This window comes from Sinohyriopsis cumingii, chromosome 3, assembly GCF_028554795.1.
Source record: "Sinohyriopsis cumingii isolate HCF-2022 chromosome 3, ASM2855479v2, whole genome shotgun sequence".
In the NCBI taxonomy this organism is placed as follows: domain Eukaryota; kingdom Metazoa; phylum Mollusca; class Bivalvia; order Unionida; family Unionidae; genus Sinohyriopsis; species Sinohyriopsis cumingii.
The window spans coordinates 135,398,576-135,422,839 of NC_142963.1; the positions used below are offsets into that span (position 1 = coordinate 135,398,576).

The 24,264-nt window shown below is 34.5% G+C and overlaps 1 protein-coding gene across 2 annotated transcripts in view; it reads left to right on the forward strand.

Annotated features, from left to right (window-relative positions):
• Positions 1-24,264, forward strand: part of LOC149803922 (hepatocyte growth factor receptor-like) — a 222,033-nt gene that overhangs the window by 68,514 nt on the left and 129,255 nt on the right. For both annotated transcript variants that reach the window (XM_089953736.1, XM_089953737.1), the window contains exons 4-5: positions 6,784-6,906; positions 22,387-22,481. In XM_089953736.1, coding sequence (XP_089809862.1) covers positions 6,784-6,906; positions 22,387-22,481 — 218 coding nt within the window. The remainder of the gene's footprint in view (positions 1-6,783; positions 6,907-22,386; positions 22,482-24,264) is intronic.

Consider the following 24,264-nt stretch of genomic DNA (forward strand, 5'->3'; position numbering starts at 1 on the left):
TTGTTTTTTTGTTGTTGATGCTGTATTGAGGTTTGATGCCATTTCACAAGGTAGAGTTAAGCAAGTCATTGCAACCAGTATAACTAGTGGTATAAGAGCGTAGGAAAACCCCGATAAGAACCACTGACTCACGGGAAAGTACTGGTTGCTTTCTCACATACTCACACTGGCCATTCACAAGACTCAAACCCACATGGACAGAGGTGAGATGGCAGTGAATTTATATATACATATATATATATATATATATATATATATATATATATATATATATATATATATATATATATATATACATATATATATATATGTGTGTGTGTGTGTGTGTGTGTATGTGTGCGTGTGGGTGGGTGGGTGTGGGTATGTGTGTTGGGTGGGCGGTGGGGGGGTGTGTGATTTTAGTACCATGAAAATTATGTTGATTAAAGTCAACATTAAAAGGAGAAATTTAATTTTTTTAAGTTCACGTTTATCTTGTAAACCTATTTTTTACAAAAAGCTTTTGAAAATGATATTTATGTGAAGGTCATAAACATGAAACTGTTTTAGGTTCAGTACGTGAAAGGAATGATGAGAAATACAAATTATTAAATGTTCATGTTTACTTCATTTATACCAAAACATAATTATGCAAGGACAAAATAAGGTTGCAAACCTGAGAAAGATATCTGTTTTGGCCCTTACAGTTGCACATATAGCAATGCTATAGAAGCAAGATAATCATTGTCATATAACAAGCTGATTTTGCTAAAGTCACTGCCTTTGTAGCATAAATACACACATGGTAAAAGTATGTTTCAGTAATTAAAGTGGCCCTATGTTTTTTTCCGATAAATTGGATTTAAATTTTTTAAGTCAGTGAATAACGTATTTCCAAGAATACAATGTTTTAATTAACTAATGTACTCCATTAATTTTTGGCATTTTAGTTGAACTACATTTGAGACTTCATTAATATTGCCAAGCTATAAAATAAACACGCATTATCAAAAACTCATACATTTTCCTTTAATCCTCACAAATAATATTTCCCAATGCCCTAAGAAAATGCATATATTGTAGAAAAGAACACAAGGATATGCAGTAAAATACAATTTTATAAAACAGACACTAAACATCTTACACGTAGTTTCTATGATAAGCTAATTGACTACAAAAAAGTTTACAATAATATTATGTTCTGGTCATCAGGGGTCAAGCTAGACTTTAATTTTAGGCTGAAGTTACTTCTCCTTTTGGACAGAACAGGGAGAAGTGAGAGCTCAACAGGGAAAGGTGGACGCCAAGCAGGAAACGCAATATATATATATATATATATATATATATATATATATATATATATATATATATATATATATATATATATATATATATATATATCATGTGTGTTCTCTTATTCGTGTTATGTCCTTTATTTCCCTGTATTCATATTTGGTTTAAAATTTGATTTAAACAATACTTTATCTTCAGAAAGAACATTTCATGACTTATTTTGGTCTTATGACTCTAAAAGGCAATAATAGAAACTACATCATAACAAATTTTAACTGAGTAACCAGATTAAATTATTGCAATTACAAGTTAGTAAAAATGATTAGTTAACTACCATCAATCAATTTTTTTAAAATTTTTTGTTTTTGTTTTCTAATTTTTTTCTTATATCTTCTGAAAGTTCACAATAAGGGCACATTCAAAGGTTTCTAAACACGTTTGAAATAACCCCAGTACTATGTACATGAGGTCAAATGCAAACGTGTCTTCAGATCATACTGTACGTACTCATTTCTTTGTTTCGGATAATACGTTACCGTAAATATTCATACACAACACACTAAACTGCATACAATTACAGGCATGGCTCCTTTATAGTCGGTATATGAACAAGACTCTTCTTTCCAACCAAATCAACACAGACGTTGAGTAAATCTAATTTTAGAAGGAAGAGTTTTCGTAATGTAATCACTTACTTTATATAGCTTCATTACAATAGTCCATTGATAGGATTGCTAATTTATGGTTTATATATTTGTCTACATACCTGTAGTAATTTTAGGCACTTGTTATAAAGGCTAGTATCTGCTTCACAGTTTTGAGCAATATTTAAAATCTTTTTCAATCTTTAATGCTAAAATTTAAAAAAATCAGGACATAATCTTTATATGAATTGTTTATATTTTGTCAAGACAGTATTTTGACACTTGCTGTAGCTGGGGCCCTGAGTGACTGAGTGACCGAGTGGTCTAAAGTGCTTACCATTATGGATCATTGACATCTCACCTCTGTCTGCATGGGTTCGAGTGTCAGGTTCAGCCAGTGTGGGTATGTGAGAAAGCTTGCCAGTAGCTTCTCGTGAGCCGGTGGTTCATTCCGGAGTTTTCCCCGAGTTCTTCCGTCACCATTTATGCTGGCTTCCATGTAAAGTCTATCTGGTGCTGAAAAATGGTGTGAAACGCTACAACACAAACAACAACAACAACTTGATCAATTTGCTTCTTTACAAATATTGGATGTCAGAATGGTAACCATTACTGTCAACAGCAATGTTCATTATTCAGTTTAGAGTGCCACTATGCTTATGTATCTCTCGCTGCTTTGATCATGCAAAGAAGGCTTATCATGGTCTTGAGGATGACAAACTTGATGTACAAATGACATCTTTCTTGTGTCTAGAAGTGATTTTTTTTACAAAGTCAATAACTCGTCGCATTTAACCTGAGTAACTGTTTGTACCAGCAAATATTAAATTTTCTGTACATGTATTCAGGAATTATCTTACATATAATTAAGGATGTGACGTGTTTAAAAAGTTTTCATACAAGCTGCATGCTTTTTCTATGTATCAAAAATGTACTGATATGATTTTTCATGTTTTATTATTGTGGTGACAAAGTCAATGGACAACTTCTATGGACATATAATGAAGGTAAATTGCAGTAAGGAATTGTTACCTGCTCATTTGACACTCATGCATATGTAAGTGGATGAAAGGATTTATAGTAATTGACTGCAAGTTATATTTGTAGAAGTTTGCATTGTTATACATTGTGATAGTAAGGCTTAAACGGCTGTTTATAAAATTCTAAATTGAAATCTCTATACCTTCTATTAAAATATAATATTACAACAAGGATTTTGATTTACAGTCTTCTATACACATTTAGGCTGTGTAGTAATCTTGTTCAACTGGGTTTGGAGATCTACATTTTAGTAAAATTACTGTGAGCCAGATTAAGTCTGACAAAGTTATATCTGCCATGGAGTAATTTAACAAAATTACAATCAATTCATTTAATCGGCCTTATAAACCTAATTTATTAAAAACAAAAATAAAAAAATGTTTGATACACATGCTACGTGAGACAAATAAAGACTATATGAGTATACTAACTTATTTCTCAATTCAACTCTATTCGTGATAACAAATATTATATGTACCACCAAGTCACTAAGCACACCCACAGACACACACACACACACACACACACAGATATATATATATATATATATATATATATATATATATATATATATATATATATATATATATATATATATATATATATATATATATATATTTATTTATTTATTTATTTATATTGATATACATACAGTAACTTCACTACTTAAATAACTTTGGCTCTCCCTATATAGGGGTTAAAAATGATCTAGAATCTGAATGAACCACTGTACATGATTATGATGATTTCCAATCTATGATAGGCTGATCCCAGCTTATTTATGCCAGGATGACCCCAGAGTGAAGAAAATAATCTGATTTTAAATTGCATGCATCCTAATCACCTGAACTGACCCCATCTAGGCAATATAGTAATAGAATCGCATTCATATGTGTATAGTTGTATTTTTCACCTTAGAAAACCAGTGCAACATTGCTTGCTTCACACTTGGTCTTTATCATGACTTCTGACTATATTGAGTTTACTGGGAGCTTATTGCACACAAGATATCAAACACTTGTTTTCATCATCACTTTTTTGATATTTCATTGTAAATCTAACTTTTTATGCTCTATGTTATGGTAAGGAAATTTTCAGTGGTTGTTTTGCAGCTTGAAAGTTACAGCAGTATTCACAGTATGCCTTTTTGACCTGGACTACCCTCTTTAGCACAGAAATGTGAGAAAAAGAATCCATTCTTGTGCTTTAGTGTAGGATAGAAAAGTTCGCCCTTGGGATTACAAATTTGCATTAAACACTCAGCACATCCTTGCGTATATTGACTTAAAATTCTAAGCTTTGAATGGAATTTTCCTATTCTACACAAAGTCAGTTATGATGGTTTACATCATTACAACATTGAGCATGAAGATTAGCAATTTCGACTTGGGAAGGTAGTCACAGTTGATAATCAATAGAGTAATATTACTATGTGTTTGTGATTCAGATTTTTAATGCAGATTTTAAAAATGTCAGTTATATCGTTATGATGTCTGTCTGGCAGTTTATAGTGATGTGAAGCACTGGAACATCATGCCGCAGACATTATCCTGACACCAGGCCGACCAGTCTTAACACTAACCTATTAATGCTGAGCGCCTAACAAGGTAGTTGTTAATTTCCATTTTTTAAATCGCTGGTATGACTCAGCCAGTGTTCGAACCTGTGACCTCCCGCATCTGAGGTGGATCGTCTATCAACTTAGGCCACGCGAATGGTAATACTACTATGGAGAAGAGATTTGCAGGCAGTAATGATATTTAATATCAAATACAAAGGTGATGTCCTATAAGAAAGACAACACTGAATTTTCTTTTATATTCTGTAGGCAGTGTGAGGTATAGCTGTAATAATCTTACTACATCATATTATAAATGACACAATTAATTTTAGGCTGTTACCACGGAAATAGAGTAATGTTGCTACATGGGTTTGGGGATAGTAGGAGAGCTATGTAGTAGTGTTACTACATAAGCTGTAGCATTGTTACTACATCAGGTCTTGGAAATAGCGTCAGTGCCTGTAAATAAGGTAATGTTGCTACATATACATGGGTAGGTGGGTTTACTATGTAGTGTTGTCACTACATCAGGTTTTGGAGCTCAAAATATCGTAGACTGGAAATAGTGTAATATTACTGCATTGTTTGGGGAAAAGCTATGTAGTATTGTTACTACATCAGGTTTTGGAGATCACAAAATTAGTGCTTGGAAACAGAGTAATGTTACTACATATGTTGTGGTGGATGGCTGTGATGGCTATGTAGTATTGTTGCTACATCAGTTGTAATATTAGTACTGCATTAGGTTTTGGAGATCACAAAATCAGTGCTGGGAAATAGGGTAATGTTACTACATGGGTTTGGGGGATAGCAGGAGAGCTATATAGTATTGTTACTGCATCAGGTTTTGGAGATCACAAAATTACTGCCTGGAGATAGAGTAATCTTACTACATGGGTTTGGAAGAATAGCTTCGTAGTATTGTTACTACATCAGTTGTAGTATTGTTTCTACATCAGTTGTAGTATTGTTACTAGATCATTTGTAGGCAGTATTGTTACTACATCAGGTTTCGGAGACCACAAAATCAGTGCTGGAACATAGTTTACTGTTACTTCATGGGTTTGGGGGATAGCAGGAGAGCTATGTAGTATTGTTACTACATCAGATGTAGTATTGTTACTGCATCAGGTTTTGGAGATCACAAAATCAGTGCTGGGAAATAGGGTAATGTTACTACATGGGTTTGGGGGATAGCAGGAGAGCTATATAGTATTGTTACTACATCAGATGTAGTATTGTTACTGCATCAGGTTTTGGAGATCACAAAATTACTGCCTGGAGATAGAGTAATCTTACTACATGGGTTTGGAAGAATAGCTTCGTAGTATTGTTACTACATCAGGTTTTCGAGATCACAAAATCAGTGCCTGGATATAGAGCAATGTTGCTACAAATGTTTTGGAATTAACAATATAGTATTGTTTCTATAGTCAAATTCCCTTAGAAAGGACATGCAGGCAATTCTGTTTTTATTGTGACAGCCATTGATTATATATATATATATATATATATATATATATATATATATATATATATATATATATATAGAGAGAGAGAGAGAGAGAGAGAGAGAGAGAGAGAGTATGGATATAAACCAGACAGAACGGAACGTGCTATACCTGGATTCTGTAGGAGAACGCTTGATAATAGAAGGCAGAATTAATATTTAATATCAATAACACTATCATACAGGTTAGATAATTGTTTTAATACATACTCTACTGAGAATACAGCTGCTACACATGAGTGCATATAACATCGATTAAGTAGCATCATTTTTGGTGATGTGTGCATAGTCGTGATGGAATATTTGCTGGTGTGTGCAGGCAAATGAATGGGTGCCTTTTATCCGCAGACCTGGATTCTAATCTCCGAAGAGTAATTATCTAACCTGTATGATATATATATATATATATATATATATATATATATATATATATATATATATATATATATATATATATATATATATATATATATGAAGAGAGAGAGAGAGAGAGGTGTGCATGCGTTTGTGTATGTGTAAGAGAATTTAAACAAATCATATATTTGCCTTAAGGCTTTCTTCATTGTTGAACATAATGCACGTATTACGATAACATGACTGACAAGTTCCATTTTTGAATCATGGTGTTCTTCTATCATGAAAGTACAAACTGCTTCTGCAAGTTTTATAAATCTTTGATTTATGCTAATAACATAATTATTATTCCGTACCAGTCCATACAATCAACTATGTTTATGCGCTTTTTACTTTTTTAGGTTTTGATCAAATCTAAACATATGGCAACTTCTGAAGAAGACATAACTGTAGAAGAAGGAAGCAAGATAAATGCCGACATGATCTTATATGGACTGCACCTGTATGTTCTTACAGATAGAAGGGTGAATATTATTTTAACGTTGTGTTGGATTGATGTGGAGAATGTATTTGTAGTTATGGTTCAGTAAGTAATAAGGTTGATTTCTATAGTGATCTTGTACTGGCATTTACTCTTTTGACATACATTACCACATGAGCTGGAGTGGTCTAAATTAAGGACACCAAATACTTGCACCTCCAAGTATATCATTTCTCAGAGCAGTACAATGTAATGTTCTCTTAGGACGCTACTTGGCTTTACTAAATGTTATATTTCGGAGTGCAACACATTGTACTCTATACGATGCAGACAATAAGACATGGTGACCTTCAAATTCCCATTCTTCTACATTGAAATTAATTCCAGTAGTACTGATTTTGGTACCATGATATAATCAAAGGGGCTGTTAAGCCATAGTTGTCAGTATATTCATTTGAAAAGTAAATCATGACCTTGCTCCTTGATGATTGTTCTTTACAGTCTTTACTGAACAAGAAAATTATCTCACACTATTGAGGTGGGTTCCTTACTTTATATTTCAGTCCTTTATAAAGGCTGCATAAATTAAGGTTTCCATTAGTTGCCATATAAAACTAGTTACTACCTCCATTCAAAATAAAACATAAATGCATATTTGTTACATATCTTCACTTTTGTGCTTCCAAATACGTCTCGATATACGAGATGAATGAAACTGAAAACAAACTGGACTTCATAATAGTTAGACCTCATACATTTACAAATATCAATGTGCGGAAGTCACTGACAACAAGCATACAGGACTGAGATACAACTATTGTTTTCAGGATTTCATGATATTCGTTTGATATAATTTTATATGATGTTTATTGCAAGATATTTATATCAAACATTCGACAGTAAGGATGAAACTGGATGGAGACGAGACGCAGATATATACATATATTTATATTTTGAGGTCAGAAGAAGCATAGCATTTCCCTGCGTTGTCATCTAAGCCATCTTGTATCTTAGAAAAAGATACTAGACAGATTGTTGAGTTATCGCAATGGGTCATCTTCATAGTCGGTAAAAATACACAATGTTTACCTAATAAACGTTTCACTGAAACAATAAATAATTATCTTAAAAATAGCAGCAGGGATGGCGAGCAGACCATTATGTGGGGCGTCTTTTCATGATTTCATGGTATTCTTTTGATAGAATAAACACATTTTTACTGATGATCCTCCTGCGCTACTGGAAGCGGGTTTTCTTCCCTGAATACTATACAAGGAAGTGGTTTTATTGCTTGTCCTGACAACATCATTTCTGATGTAGAACGACTAGAAATTCTGATTGGAGGAAAACGAGCTGGAAATAATTCTCCAGAAATTATTAATAAAGCAGCTGTTATTTGTCAACGATTATTTAATGGCGGTATCATCGACATCGATGTTTATGTAGAACTCATTGATGAAATCATTGATGATTATCACAGTGATTAAATAAATAAATACTAAATAAGATGATCGTACATAATGTTCAACGTGGACTGATCATGGTCAGGGTGCTAAATTCACAATTGCCAACCTATAAAGCAACTTACGGAGATGGACTCGGTGATGTAGTTCTGGGTATATTTAGAAGGATAGTCCCAATAGCAATACCGATTGCAAAATAACTAGGAATGAAATCTATTTATTTTCCTTGTGAAACAAATTCCTAGCACAGTTGGTAATCTTATCGTTAAAGCATTCTCTGCAAACAAGGATAGAATTGCACGCTTAATACGATGCCAGTAAAATTACCAAGCACTGAAGTTATGCCTGCAAATGTCAGTAAAATAATAAATCAAGCTGCAAGTCAAATTCTAACAGAATTGTCTAGTGAAGAAGAAAGAAATATAATTGCTAATCTGATAGCAGGAAATTGTCTTCGTTTTAGACGACAAGTATAATACAATGTTTAAACGTATATCTGATCCAGTGTTCGATATGGACGCACCAATTGTCAAAGATGAATCTATACGTGATCATCAATTTTATTCTTACGATGCAAGACAACCAAATCAGCGTGGAAGAATTGAATTACAAGTTCAAGATACAATTAGATATTTCTTACCCGCCGAAGCATTTATTGAAGTAGAAGGTGAAATTATACAACAGACGATACTGAATGAAATGCTAATGATATAATAAGTTTTGTTCATAACGGAATTATGGCGTTGTTTGACGGTGCTACATATATGATTGATGGAAGAAATATTGAAAATATTCAAAAGGACGTTGATGTTGCTACAACAATATTAGGCTTAGCAAGATATTCTGATGATTATTCAAGATCAGCTGGTCCAACAAAGATGTTTGCTAAAGACATTTCTAATTTTCCAGAATTTAAAAACTTAAATACAGGTAAGGTGAGAAACGCTTCATTAACCGCAGAAACACCCGCATTAATATCAACGAATATAAATTACAAGTTAGGATTTACAACACGTCGATCAATGTTGAATATTCTCATGTGCAATTCCACTATCCCATATTTTTTGGATTTTGTAGAAATGTTAGAAAAGCTATTTTTGGAGCTAAACATACAATTGTGCTTGTTAGAAAAGCTACTGACGATGATGCTATCTGGTATTCTTGATGCTGGTAAAGTAACGCTGACAAAACTCTCGTTGTGGATGCCGGTAATAACTCCATCGCTTGCTGAAGAACAGCGATTACTTTCTTTTATGAATCAAGTTAGTGAATCATTGTTATCATTGTTAACAACTACCACAAAATAGTGTTCAGAGTAATGTTGATAGTTTATTTACATGACATGTATGATCGCAGCAAGGTGTTTCTGCACCACGACATATTTCCATTGCACTACAAAATGCTGAACGAGTAAATTCGCAAGAAGAAAGTCATATGATATTTGACAGGCGCTTGGAGTTAGTGAAGTTTCTTTAAGAATAAATGGACATCAAGAACCATCTGTAGATATAATGTTAAATTTTGAATTAAATCATGTAGCACGTGCATATCATCATTAGTGACTTTTATGGCACGTGATCAGAATATAGATAGTGGTTTACAAATACCACAGTTAGATTTCTTAACTCTATATCTGATTTATTACTTTTCGCTGGAACATCTTGATTTATCTAGAAAATCTGTCGTTGATGTTCATTTTCGAGCTTGTGGAAATAGAGATGCTGCAGCTGTTTCTAATCAAATAGCAATTGCTGATTTTCTGAGCGACAAATCGATGTTACTTGAAGGTGTGGGTGAACGAATGCGAGTTATTGATGCACCAGTAGAAAACATGTAATTAAATCGCCGTTGATTTTATAAAAAAATGTCATATAGTCACGTTAATGTCATTCTGACTTGCGGTCAGGTGAAAAAATTACAATCAAAACTTGCGAGTAAATGCGGAACAGCAATACCGTTAAAACTAGATCATATTTCTAGTGGTGGGACAAACAAATTATCATTAACCAAGACTCAACTCAAACATTTTAATAAGGCTTTATAATCAAAAACTGGAGTTCAACGTCATCTTTCTCCAAGTTCCATTAAAGACTCAGTTAAAATAGGTGGTATGTTTTCACTTCTTGCTGCTATACCAGCATTAATTGTCGCAGCAGCTCCAGCTGTAACAAAAGCAGCCGCACTTGGTGCTGTTAGAACCACCGCTGGACTGGCATTAAATAAAGCAACAGGACAAGGCTTAAAAAAGGGGAAATGGTCTAAGATTACCAGGAACCCCTCATCGGTATGGAAGCGGTTTAAGACTTCCAGGAACAATTCGCTACTCGCGCTGCGTCAACCTATGTCCAATTTTGATTTAATTGATGCTGCTGAGCGATTAAATATAACAAATTTTAGAGGTGTTTTTTTATGCGTGACCAATTATCGCTCAAGCCAAATAATATTGAAACAGGAATTATTAATCTTTCTGGTCCAGGTACTCATTGGGTTGCATGCGCGATTGGTCCACGTGGAATTGTTTATTTTGATTTGTATGGGTTAGCGCCACCAATTGAATTTATAAAATTTGTAAACACAGCGAGTACTCCAACTTGGTATTCAACATTACCAACACAGACAATAACAGATCCGCCAATATGTGGCCGTGAAGTAATTGCTGTACTTGACGCTGTATCAAAATCAACCGAACCACCTCATAAAGTCATACACGATTATACAAGTAACCGCTTCGTTTTAAACGGATCTTAAAACATAATGGTTGATATTTGCGAAAGATCTTCTACCAGTGCTATCACTGGAGGCAAGAAGAAAAGATGAAACTGATTTGTCGACTTATGCAACTAAAGCTGATCTTGTAGGTATTATGATCCTCTCTGGAGTTCATAAGGATGAGGTTATTATTTTTCAGGATAAATACAGTGTTTAAAAGACGAGTAACATCAAGTGGGTCGATACAGATCGTAGATTTCTTGGTGCTACAATGGTTAACATTGCGGTATTTACTGACGGCGGTAGAATCAGAGACTCAGATGTATCAATCGCAACTATTAGAAATAAAGTTGCATAAAGTGCTTCTAGTCATTTACAATCAACTGGTGATACAATGGCTGGTGAACTTAGCATGAATGGAAATAAACTAGTTGTTTTAAGAGATCCAACATCTGATAAAGATGCCGCAACAAAAAAAATAAAAATATGTAGACAGTAACTATAATACAGTAGATACTAAATTAACCACGCTGCGAGATGAGTATGACGTTCACGTAAACTCGTTTTCAAGACTTCGTAGAAACTTTCAATCACTCAACAAAATCGCAGATGATTTCGTTAAAGTCAGTTGCTTGTTGACGTAAAAACTTGGCGATATTAAAACTGCTATATCAGACATTGAAATGATTAGAAAAAAGCTAGAAGATGTTATCACTGGAATTCCTGATATCGTTAACCAAATTAATCTGATTAAAGTTACAAACAGATCATCAACGTGGTATACACAGGACCATCAGGATCATCAACATGGTCACATCAAAATAACACTATCAAACATACCGCGGAAGTCACTTGTGTTTATAGACAGTGCGTTCAGCGGTGCAAAATTTATTGTAATTACTAGGTATCCTTGGCGTCATTCAACCGATAATTTTTCTGGAACCGTGTCTATCGTGTTAAATAAGGGGGACGAAGAAACATTTATTCTGGAATCATTTGATAAAAAATTAACCGCAGCTTCTTACTGGTGGTGTCTGGAATTTGTTGCTGAAACACCTCAATTGATTACTCAGTAATTAAAATATTATGAGGTCGTCAATCAACGGTCTGAATTTTAGATACAATCAAGCACGTGAATGGAAAACAGCGCTGAAAAATATCATTGATGAATACACGATAAAAGTATAAAAAAAATACAATCAGCGTATAATTGCTTTTGACGTCATTGTATAGTCGGTGTCAGTTCTCATTGCTGGCGCGGGTGTATTATTGTCGAGGGTAACTATAACATCACACACAATTATAACAATCTGTGTTTTGTCAGCAACATTAATCTCGGAAATTCGCAATATTGTAGCAAAAAAGATGTTGTGCACAAATACAAAATTACACGAGTATATAATAAAACTTCATACAGCAACAGTGGCATATTCTAAGTTGTCGCTGCTTATATCGGACGGACTCAACAAAGGCACGATATCAAATACTGAGTTCGCATCAATGACTAGGATTTACCGCAAAGATACAATGTGTCCGATTTAAATGATAATAATAACAATAACGTCAATGCTGAAACGAACTACTCAAACAGATTGTAAATAATACAACATTGTTGAAAACTACAATGATTTCAGTAAGTTCAACCAATCCTGAATTCAGGGTCAACTTTCCAACTGCAATTCCAGTAAGCGAAATTGCTCTTGCACAATTAAGAGTTTATTACAGTTGGGCAAATGTCAGGTCAAAATCATTGGGGGTTGCAGGCAAATCATTCGCTTGTGTTTGCAAATAAATAAATAAAAAAAAAAAAAAACGGATGGAACGCCCGACTGGCAGGTTGTGGGCATACACTTGGAATTATCAGAGTGAACAATTCAATGATGAATTCCAGCGCAGAATCAAATCTATAACAAACAGAGAATCGAAAATAACTATAACGGTTCATGAGACAACATTATCAGCTGCGCTATGAATAAATTCACCAGATTACGTCGTTGATGTATATCCGTCGTTGTTAAAGAGTATTTTGGATGGCCAGAAATTCCTCCAAAATATTACGAACTACCAGAACCACGATGAGATAATTTTTTCTACTAACGAAAAGAAATTTATAACAACTTCAGAATATCGAAATAATTTTCTGTGGACTGACATGGATACTTATATTGCTTTTGATAATAAAGCAACTCCTGTAATACCAACATCAATAACTCATTATGATCGTAAAACTTCTACTAAATCTGTTTATGAAAGAGATTTCAGATTACTGGCTGATGGAATTAAAGTTGAACATATAATTATGTCCATGGAGTTAGTGAAATTATTTAAAAATTATATTTCGGTGTATCCTAATAACAATCTAAAAAAGAAAATCATTGAAACGATACAACATTTAAATCAAATTGTTTCAGACCGTGCGCACGCTAATCAAGCTATCATCGAGGTAATAAATGCTAGTACTCATGAAATAGAAAAATAAACAGTTATCAGGCAAATATATATTAATCATTAGAAAATAGCAGGCGTGAATCTATTAAAATTTGTATTACTAGGATTCAACACCGACGAATTGTTATCACTCAACGAAGTAAGCAATGAGTATTTTCCGCAAATCGTAGAGTCATATAAAAAAGGAACCCCACCATCATCGTTTCTCGAACATAACAATGAGCCGTATGGTGGCGGTCGTCATATTTCACCAGGAATTGTAAATATAACTTCAGCTATTGCAGTCAATCTTGTATGTGATGTAATCGACGGCAGTTTTCAAACAGATCTTGAAAAATCAAATCAAGCTCAGCAAGGATATATTCTTTATACTTTTACACGGCAAGTACCTCCTGGATATTTGATAGTGCAAGAACCGATTAATCCTGTCTATATACGATGTCATAATCCGGTATTATCGCCAATACATTCCAAACTAACTGACCAGTCTGGACACTGAATTGATTTAAGAAATAAAGTATTAAATTTAAATCTGTATGAAATCTTAACGATTTTAAGATCGTAGAAAAGTTGCAGAATTATTATTTAAATTTTAAAAAATTAAAAATCTGAAAGATATTTCTGAATTTTAGTCGTTTTTTGTTGAATTTTTATCGTTTTTTTTCGCCTTTGTTATCTTGCCTATTTTAGTCGATTTGTCAGAGAAAATCAGTTGAATTTCATTTTTTTCCGGTTCTCTAATTGCTTTTGTCAATTTTGCTACTCACTTGCAGAAATAATACCAATAACAATAAAACTTCCACTAAATAGCATTAACATTTTCAGAGTTCATTATATAGTATGTATTATATATATTTAAAATAAAAAAATTTCAACAAAAAAAATAAATAAACAGTAGCACTCCCATGATCAGAAATATTATAAAATTTCGTTCCATAAGAATCCATTCATACCAGACCTTTCTTATGGTCTGACATTCTTTGTTGTTTTTCATTGTTTGTTATGTTTCAACTACTGTATGGTTTCATCCTTCGTGAGGATGTTTTTTTTGCCAACATTTTTTTCTGAATGATTTTGTACTGGTATACCCTTTAATGAGTGCACAGACGCACTCACACACGTTGTTTGACGTGGGAAGAAGTGTGTATGAAATCCTTTCGGGCTGGCGCCCCCAATTATTAATGAAAAATCGTGATTATCACAGCCGTCGACAGTTGTCGATCACGGGGATTCGAACGCCGACACCCAGTATGAGAATCAGCCGCGTTAGCAATGCACTATGTTCCAATCTTATAGATATACGTTTCAAACATTAGTATGAAGTTACCTATGCTTGATTAATTAAGGTAAGTATTATGCTGAATGAATAGACGATGGCGTGGATTTATTTTAAACACACCCTATGCAAAATTGTGTATATATTTCTGCATTGACTTTGTAGGTTGAAATATGCACGTGTAATTTTGTATAACAGATCTAAAAATAGCTGAGCTGTATTGTACATTTATCGGCATGTAACCGCTGTTGACTGCCGTGATTTTTTCTACGGAGATGAAATTAAGTATCCTTCCACTTGAACTATTATACAATTATGTTACTTCACTGATATTAATCATATAGATGGTTAATTAATTAATTACGATGACGAAAAAAATTAAAGGTATGCTTATCCTTTTGAGGTCATTCGCATTAACAAGCGAGGTAACTCTAACCGCATTACGTGTCCTTGACAGAGTTATATCTCTTCACAATTTCTTTGCTAAATGCAATACTGAAATGATATTTTTTCTTTATACTTCTTTGAAAATGCCGATTTAGTAATATTATATTATCTCAATGGGTCTGGAGGTTCTAGTAAAATAACTCGTGTGATCAAATTATTTCGGAATTTTGATATAGTTGTTTTAACACCTACACACAGACTCGCCAGAGAAATGAACGAACGAGGAGTAAAATTATGTACTTATCATAGCTTCTTCCGATGGCGCGGAAACGCATGGACTCCTGAACGAATGGGTGAGAGATATATTCCAAGGATTATTGTTTTAAATGAAATATGCACCGTTTCCTTAGAAACACAAAAAACATTTCTTGATTGGCTATTGTTGAAGAATACAGCTGTGGTTATGTATGGAGATCATGGTCAACCACTGGCTTTTGTTGGATTATCTCTACATGAATGGCAGAAAACATTTGTAGATTGTAATGAAAAAATAATCGATGGTCATAGAGCGCTTGATCCAGAATTAAGAGAGTTTAAGAAATTAGTCAGACTACAACCAGATAAAAATCAATGTGAAATCATTTCGGAAACTCCTATTAACACTTTTTGGAGTTTATGGAGACCAAACGACTTAATAGTTGCAAGTAGACATATAGCTCGTGCTAAACTTCAAGAACAATTATTTATGTTACATAAAGACAAATTTTCAGATTTACGCGTACCATTGTGTTATCGACCAGCAGATACGAGACGACAAAATATCGACGATGATATACCAGGATCGTCAGAGAAACGTTATCTTGTATTAAATGATAATGTTTTAGCTGATGTCGTTGTTGTTACGAGCGCGTTAACTATGGACAAAACTCCATGGACGATAGGATACGCAATGACGATTCATTCATCAGAAGGATTAACCATCTCTGATACAGTTGTTTGGATCGTTGATGATCATATCGAATGGCCACATTTAGTTTATCTCGCAGTGTCTCGAGTCAGAAGAATATCTCTGCCCCGGAGAATTGTCGTAGACTTCATAGAAAATAATAATCAAACACACGAAACTAACGATGGTATAGTAGGAAAAAAATTAGCTACTTATAAGCAATGTGACAAAAAAAATGCGACTTTGATCTTGATGCTGAATTTATCATGACATTGATAATCGTTGTGCGAGCTGTAACACAGTAATGTTTTGGCAGTATTTTAGTCCAAGACAACTTACCGTAGATAGAATTAAAAGTAGTCTTGGTCACACACGTGAAAATGTGATGCTGACCTGTCTTGAACGTAGGGGTGCTAGTTTACAAAAGTGAACGCGTTGGTAATTATGTTTCTTCAGTAAGTACTTGTAATTGTTCACTTACAAATCCACGTTGATGAGCAGTTGAATCTGACCTGTAGATTGCAGGTCTTCCCGTAGATGTAACCACGCTGGTAATTTTATATGTCGTAATACTCCAAATAGGATCAGTTGCTCTTTTTTAGCACCTTCAAGTTCACCGGGTTCATATAAATATCTTACAGTCACATTACCTAATACTGGTTGTTTTGAAAAGTCATGTCGTTGTATTGGGATACATTTTGTTTGTGATTACCTTAATGGGTTTCAACGCAGTTGCACGAGTGATTTCATTATTTAACGCAGCTATCACACTTGGTAATCTTGCAACCCATTCGCGAGATCTCTTTTCTTTTCTTTCTGAATCATTTGCTTCGCATATTGATATCCAAATAACCGCTCAGCAAGTGTTCGATTAAATTGCTTAACAATTGCCTGATCACGATTAATTGCGGTTTGTCCTCTTATAATTTCGACATTATGTTTTTTCATCAACGACGATACTGTACCAAGAAATTCCTTGCCAGGATCAACCTGTAGTAGATGTGGCCATCGCAAGGGTCCTCGTTGATAAATTCATTAGAAAGCAGATGCAACTTCAGCAGCTGCTTTAATTGATAGCGGCTCTGCTTCTTTATATCTACTTGCAACGTCAACGACAGCTAACGCGTATTTGTTTGTTGACTGACGTCTACCAATTTTGATAGTATCGTGTGGTAAAAATAAAATATCTGCCTGATGAACTTCATTAGGAGCGTTAACATCAAAATTTGCATGCTGCATTCGTTTAGGTTGCGGTAGATAAATTTTCCTGTCGTGCTTACCGCACTGCAGCAACAACACGTGTAATATTTGCTGCATCAGCGAGTTTACTAATCACTGCTCTTCCTTTCCAATATTGTCTTGGGCTATAATAAATCGATTCCATTATTTCAATAATCGGTTGATTAATTACCGGCTCCGAATAATAATTTACCTTTCATCGAAGATCTTACTAACCAATTAGCTAATGATTCTCTGAAAGATTTATTTTTTATGGAATTTACCGAATGAATTAACTTTACATCTGCAATATGTCGTTGTTGTAAATCATTACTTTTGTAATGCTTAATGAATTTCATTTATTGGATACTCTCCAAGTCTTGGTTGATTTTGGTTATCAAGTCGAATATCAAGTCGAGTTCCAGGACCACAATAATTATATCCTGGAAGATGTTTTTCTCCTGTGTATTTCGCCCATGGCGTTCCTGATAATTTTGTTAGCGAAGCAGGGATGAAACCACCGCCAGTAAAATTACTGGTATAATATTTTTTCTGTACCACATTTTACACATTTACCTGTAAGTGCGTCTTTCATTTTTAGTTATTATTGTTGCTCATCCACTTGTGGGGGTGGATGCTTTACATCGAACACAATATAATTTCATATTATTTATTATATTTGTATAACATGAATGTCATTGATTTATCAGCGACACGAAAGCAAGAGCCAGTAAAGCATCATCCGGCGTTACCAAATCATATTAGAGCCATTATCATAGGTCCATCTCCGTCTTGTGAGACGCAATTGCTGCTCGATCTGATAATGGGATAAGTTATATTTAGTAGCACCATCTGTAGATGATCAAAGCTGCTACGAAGTACTTAAAGATTTTAATGAAAATGCAAAATTGTTGGACGAAGATGGCAATGATGTTGTTGATTTTATCACCGATGTTGATGAAACTCCATCCATAGACAACCTTGATGGATTTATTAATAATTTATTAGTATACGATGTTGTGATGCTGGACAAGCAATCAAATCCAGCTAGGATATTTTTCCGAGAAAGACATCAAAACACCGATGTGATTTATGTTACTCAGAGATATAAACAAATACCTAAATTGATCGGAGATAACTGTACTATTTTAGTTGTGTTTAACGGAGTTGATACGCATACGTTGAAAAATATTCATCAGACCTGGTGTTCCGGGGACATGGATATAATTAAATTTAAAAACTTATTTTTACATGCGAAATCTACCCCACACGGATTTATAACGACACATTTACATGATCCTCGATCATGATGTCGTATAGGTCTTGATAAAATATTTGGTTGACGCTGATATAATAATAAAAAATTCACAACAACAGGGTGGGTGGTGTCCTCACTAAAGTGTCTCGCGGGTAAATGCGCGTGCATACTTGCTGAAAACAAATGACAAAGCGCAGTAACAAAATAAACTAACCCAGTTAGAGAAACTCTAGCTTAGTTACAGGCTTCTGTTTTGACGTTATTGACCGTATTTTTTTCATTTTCGTAGAACGCTTTTTTTTTGAAAAAAAGACACCCCACAAAATGGTCTGTTCGCCCTCCCTTCTGCTAAAATAGAGCAAATGAGTGTACAGACTGGTATTACAATTGTTTTAATGATGGAGATAGTCAATTATGGTATTCAAACAATACAATCTGGCTTCATGACCATAATTAGTATCATCATACAATATACCCCACTGAAAAACAAAACTAAATAATTTGTTATTACTTTGACCAAACAACAAATGCGAATGAACTGCTCTTTTGCTTGAGTTTCCCACTAAATGGGATTGCTTTGCTAATCTAATTTAGATTATCCACTAAACAGGATTATATATGTATGTGTGTATGTTCGCATGTATGTATGTTCACACGCACGTACATACGTATGTATGTATGTATATAGTGCACATGATCCAGTAAGGAATCGCTTGTGTCAGGAATTGATTAAGATGAATACAATAAACTGAAAATGCAAAGCGAGTTTCTAACTAAGCCTAAGCGCGTTCGATTCAAAGGCAAATCAAAAATACAGACAGGACAAACAGAAAACACAGAGCGTGTTGAGGTTAACAATTTTACATGACTATTTCTAATGGATCAAAGCTAGAAAGCTTGAACGTTTTGATGTTTCAACTAGTTGACTTCAACTTGATGCTAATGTTGAAAAATAGTTAAATTGATCTAGAAATCGATGAGCCATATCTCCATTTCGTTTTTCTTTTTAGTTTTTTAAATTTACGTAATTTATATCTCGGATATATCATTGTTTTGATAGTATTTATAGGTTAATGATTGACAAACAATCTGAAAGATTTATTTAAATGAAAATGTGCAGGTTACAAAAAGATAAAGATTTTATTTCTGTGTGGCTGTCTTTTTTTCTGGACATTTTGGTTTAAACGCTTCGTTTGAATGTTCTAAATCGGCGAATCCAGTACAATTCCTTTTCTTTCCTGGTTTCCGAAATCAAGTTTGGGTTTTGAGCAATTGCAAAAAATGTTTCATCACTGTATGTGTGGCCACGGGAAGAGAAATATCCTGCAACTGGCCTTCTTTGCAGCTTCTTTGTCATCAATCAGATCTTTGAAGATTGGGTCTTTTGTGTCGATTTTCAATTTCTCCAACATAATAAAGGCTACAGATGTTACATGTAGAGGATAACTTGCATTATCTGTTTTTCACGTGTTTGGATCATGTATGTTTAATTTTTCGCTAGTGTCTGTGCTAGAAAATGTGCTGGTCTCTATCATATATTGACAGGTTTTGCACCTTTTATCGTCACAGGGGACACATTTACTAGGGTGGTCTTGGTTAGTGATTTAGTAGGTCATTACGGTTCGTCTGTTTAGCCATTTGGGTTGTCTCCTCTATCAGGTCTATTTCATAACTGTGGGTAATCAAATGTTCAGATAACTTTTCAGATCCTTTTTGGAATGTTTCATCGTCGGAGCAGATTCTGTGTATCCTCAGTTCCTGGCTATTTGGGGTGTTCAAATGCAGTGTGTTGGATGCTAACTATTTGTGAAAATTTACTGTGCTTATCAGTTGGTTTCGAGTAGATGTCTATATTGAGTTTGTTTTATTTAGGTATTTTAGTTGTTTACAAGAAGACATGGTTTGAGTTAGAATTCTATTGAAGGCTGGAAGTTGTTTGCCTTTGATGACAAATCATCCAGATTAGTCTTCCATGTCATGTTGAAACTTCATTTTTATACTATTTATGAAGCGTACAATATGGTATGGTGTAAGTTCCACCGACGCTCAAAATTGATCTACTAGTATTTCCATAAAACCATTTGCATACTAGGGGGTAATTATTGTATCCATTGCGGTTCAGTTGATTTTTGAGTTAGTTTTCCTTTCTAAAGTCAATCTTTTTGAATTTTCGGACAAGGTCCAGGAGTTTAGGAAGTGGGCGGATTGTCTTCAGTTATTGTTTCCAATGCTTCCTTACTTTCCTGTGTCCATTCATTGAGCGGTATATTGGTATTCAGAGATGTGGCGTCTGAGGAGACAAGCATTTTATCTGGCAGTAATGGTTTGCTTACTGTGCCCTTGATGTCGTAATCTGTAATGTACTGAAGATATGATGGGAATTTGTGGACATGTGGTTTCATGAAATGGTCCAAATATTATGATATACTTTCTGGGGGATGTCCCTTACCGGAGATTATAGGACTCCACTGCTTTATTTGCCTGTGAATTTTAGGTCGAAGGTAAAATCTAAGTGCCATCGTGGTTTCTGTGCAGAAGTCTTTTGTTTGCTGGTCAATGTGCCAAATGTGGTACAGCTAGTCAATAATATGTTTGAAATATGTAAAACAACAGCTGCTCGAATGTAGTGCTTTTGTTAACTTCAGTATTTACTTGTCATTCAAGCTGGTTATAAAAGTGTATTCAGATTATTTGCTTATATACAATGCATGTGCAGTTTTGTACAGTTCATGCAACCCTGATCTGACATCGAAGTATGCTTCATCATAACAAGGTTTGTATTGTACTTATGATTTCAAGAGAACTGCAAATACGCCGATTTTATAAGGCGGATTTAGTGTTGGATCCCATTTCATAGTAATAGTATGCGTATTTGTCAATATTGGGACGCCATGACAGTACTCACCATACATATTTATTGACTAAATGTATGTGCTATAATTATGACCAGTTATTTTACAATAATTGTTTGTCACTATAACTATAACAACATGAATGGACTGAATCCATACAAATTTGGTGATGTTAAAATATTACCATTTCTGTCAGTTTTACACAGTGCTCAACTAAAGAAATGGTGGCTAAAATGTATATTTTCTCACAAACAGGCATATCTATCTATCTATCTATCTATCTATCTATCTATCTATCTATCTATCTATCTATATATATATATATATATATATATATATATATATATATATATATATATATATATATATATATATATATATATATATATATATATATATATATATATATATATATACCGCCGTACAATATGGTTCAACTGGCAAAGGAGCTGCACCAGTACAACTCCCTATGGAGTTGTATATACCAACCAAGGTACCACTAATTATAAAGTTACAATGGGGACATTCACTGTGAATGTGGACTGGGTAAGGAGTAACACTTAATAGAATGAACAGCTGCAGCTAAACAAAGGGTTGCATAAATATATGTATTAGTTGTGGCAAGTTAATGGAGGAACATGAAATGAACATGCCAAAAGTGTACTTTATATCCGACTGAAATGGTACAGAATCCATCCAATAATTCAACAAAGAGCTTTGTACCTTTGTCCTTTAGGGTCCACATTTCATTGGTTGTTGTATACATTAATTTAGTTTATAATTATAATGGTTTTACCATAACAAGTTTGTATTGTTTTTCGTAAAAAATAGATCTTATGTTGTTTACACGGCTGTATATTTTATAGATAAAACGACAAAAATTAAGTGTGCCTAATGTATTACATTTGTATCCTTCCACAATGAATGAAAATTTAGTTTATCTCTATTTCTCTCATTTTCTGCCAGGTTTACAAGGTAAAGGTTCAAGAATGCAGGAATTTAAACACATCGTCGTCTTGTTTTAGTGCTATATACTGTGTTTGGTGCATGTGGAGTATGACGTGAGTACCAGTTCATTTCTTTTCAAATTGAGGTGTGTATCATTCCACCGGTTATAGAGTACAAGAGCTTGTGGTGTGGCCTATGTCATTCATCCGTCATTCCACCGTCCGTCAGTTAGCAGAGGTTGTTATAGTTACTATGTTATGTCATTCATATGTCATTCCACCGTCCGTCACTTAGCAAAGATTGTTATAGTTACTCCATTATAGTTGCTCTGTCAAAACTACTTGGAAGACTACATTTAGGCACATATTCATCCCAAGGTCTAGTTGGTCTCAGACTGCCAGTTTTAATTTGTTCCAATTGTTGTCTTGCACTGTTTGATCTTTTAACAAGTACCTTTATTTATCTATCATAGATTATTATGTAAGGTCATTTAATTATATTGTTAGGTACAGTCACACTTGTGTATAACAACCATTCAGCTGTCCACACATAAACAGTCCTATTGACTGCTTGTTACACAATGCAAATCTAAAGTTAGACTGCCCAGTATGTACAAGGCATGTGATTCTCGACGTCAACAAGCTTTCCTAAACGTGCGACTTTTACTAAGGCCCCTACAATACAAACAATACAATGCATGGACACCGACATCATGGTGCTGCAAATTAAGATTTGTGTTGTCTATCTCGACTTAAAATTAAATGTTGGCCTCTACTACATGAACAAATACGCCCTTGAAAACACAATCTATAGCACCAAGAAGGTGGTAGGCACGTTTAAAGATGAATGCACCAGCCAGCCAATTGCCTAATTTGTTAGCCTCCACCACAAGATCTACAGCATTATGAAGACCGACTATATGGAGATTGGCAAGGGAAAAGGCACATAGTATTAAAGGCAGATCTCTGTTACGGTCTTGGCCCCGCGTGCCCCCAAGATATAAAAGAGCTTCGGCGCACTATGACGTCATTCCATAGTAATGTCGATAGGAAGGAAGTCGACCGCATCAACAAAACTAGCGTATATCCGATAGGGCACTAAGAATTGCCTAATACCACATCACAACATAGGGATATTTCCTCAACAAAGCATTTCCCTTCATCAATGCAAACTATAAGAAAATCATATAATGACAGCTGAGTATCATCAGGCACAATCTGTAGTTCTTCACAAACAAAGCTTGTGAAATGAGTAACTCAGCGAAAACGATAGCATATAGATGGCAGGCCTGGGATGTGAAACATATCATCCAGGGTGAACACGTTGAGCGACCATACAATATCAGTGGCATGGCATTGCCATAATTGAGCTTTCCAGGCGCATATAGGTACCGCAACTGGGTATTTGAGTCAATGACTTTATATTGTGCTGCATTTGGAGGCATAGCCTAAACCGTTGTCGATGCACGTCTTGTCGGAAAGTAAATATCATTTTATATATTTTCATTTCATGAATTAGTCTATTGAAGTCCCAAAATGAGGGCTCATAGTCAAGCTTGCTCTCCATGCTACAATCAACGGATGTTTTGCCCGACACTAGTTAATATTCACGCTTGACTTCACCAATATATTGATAAGCTTTTACAGCTTGATGGCGACCAAGCAAGCTCATTGCGGTACTCAGCAATCAAGGCAATTGCTGCATAACTTGAAGCTACTCCACTGCATTCATCTTGGCAAATGTTTTCTTCAGAGGCAAAACTTTTTAAATCGATCTGATATAAGAGGTTGTTTGAGTCAGTGTATGCTATTGTGTTAAAAAGAGCCACCCTCTACAATGAGATCAACTTCAGTCGTGATGATATTGGCAGGACTATTGCCTTGTTTAATTTGCATG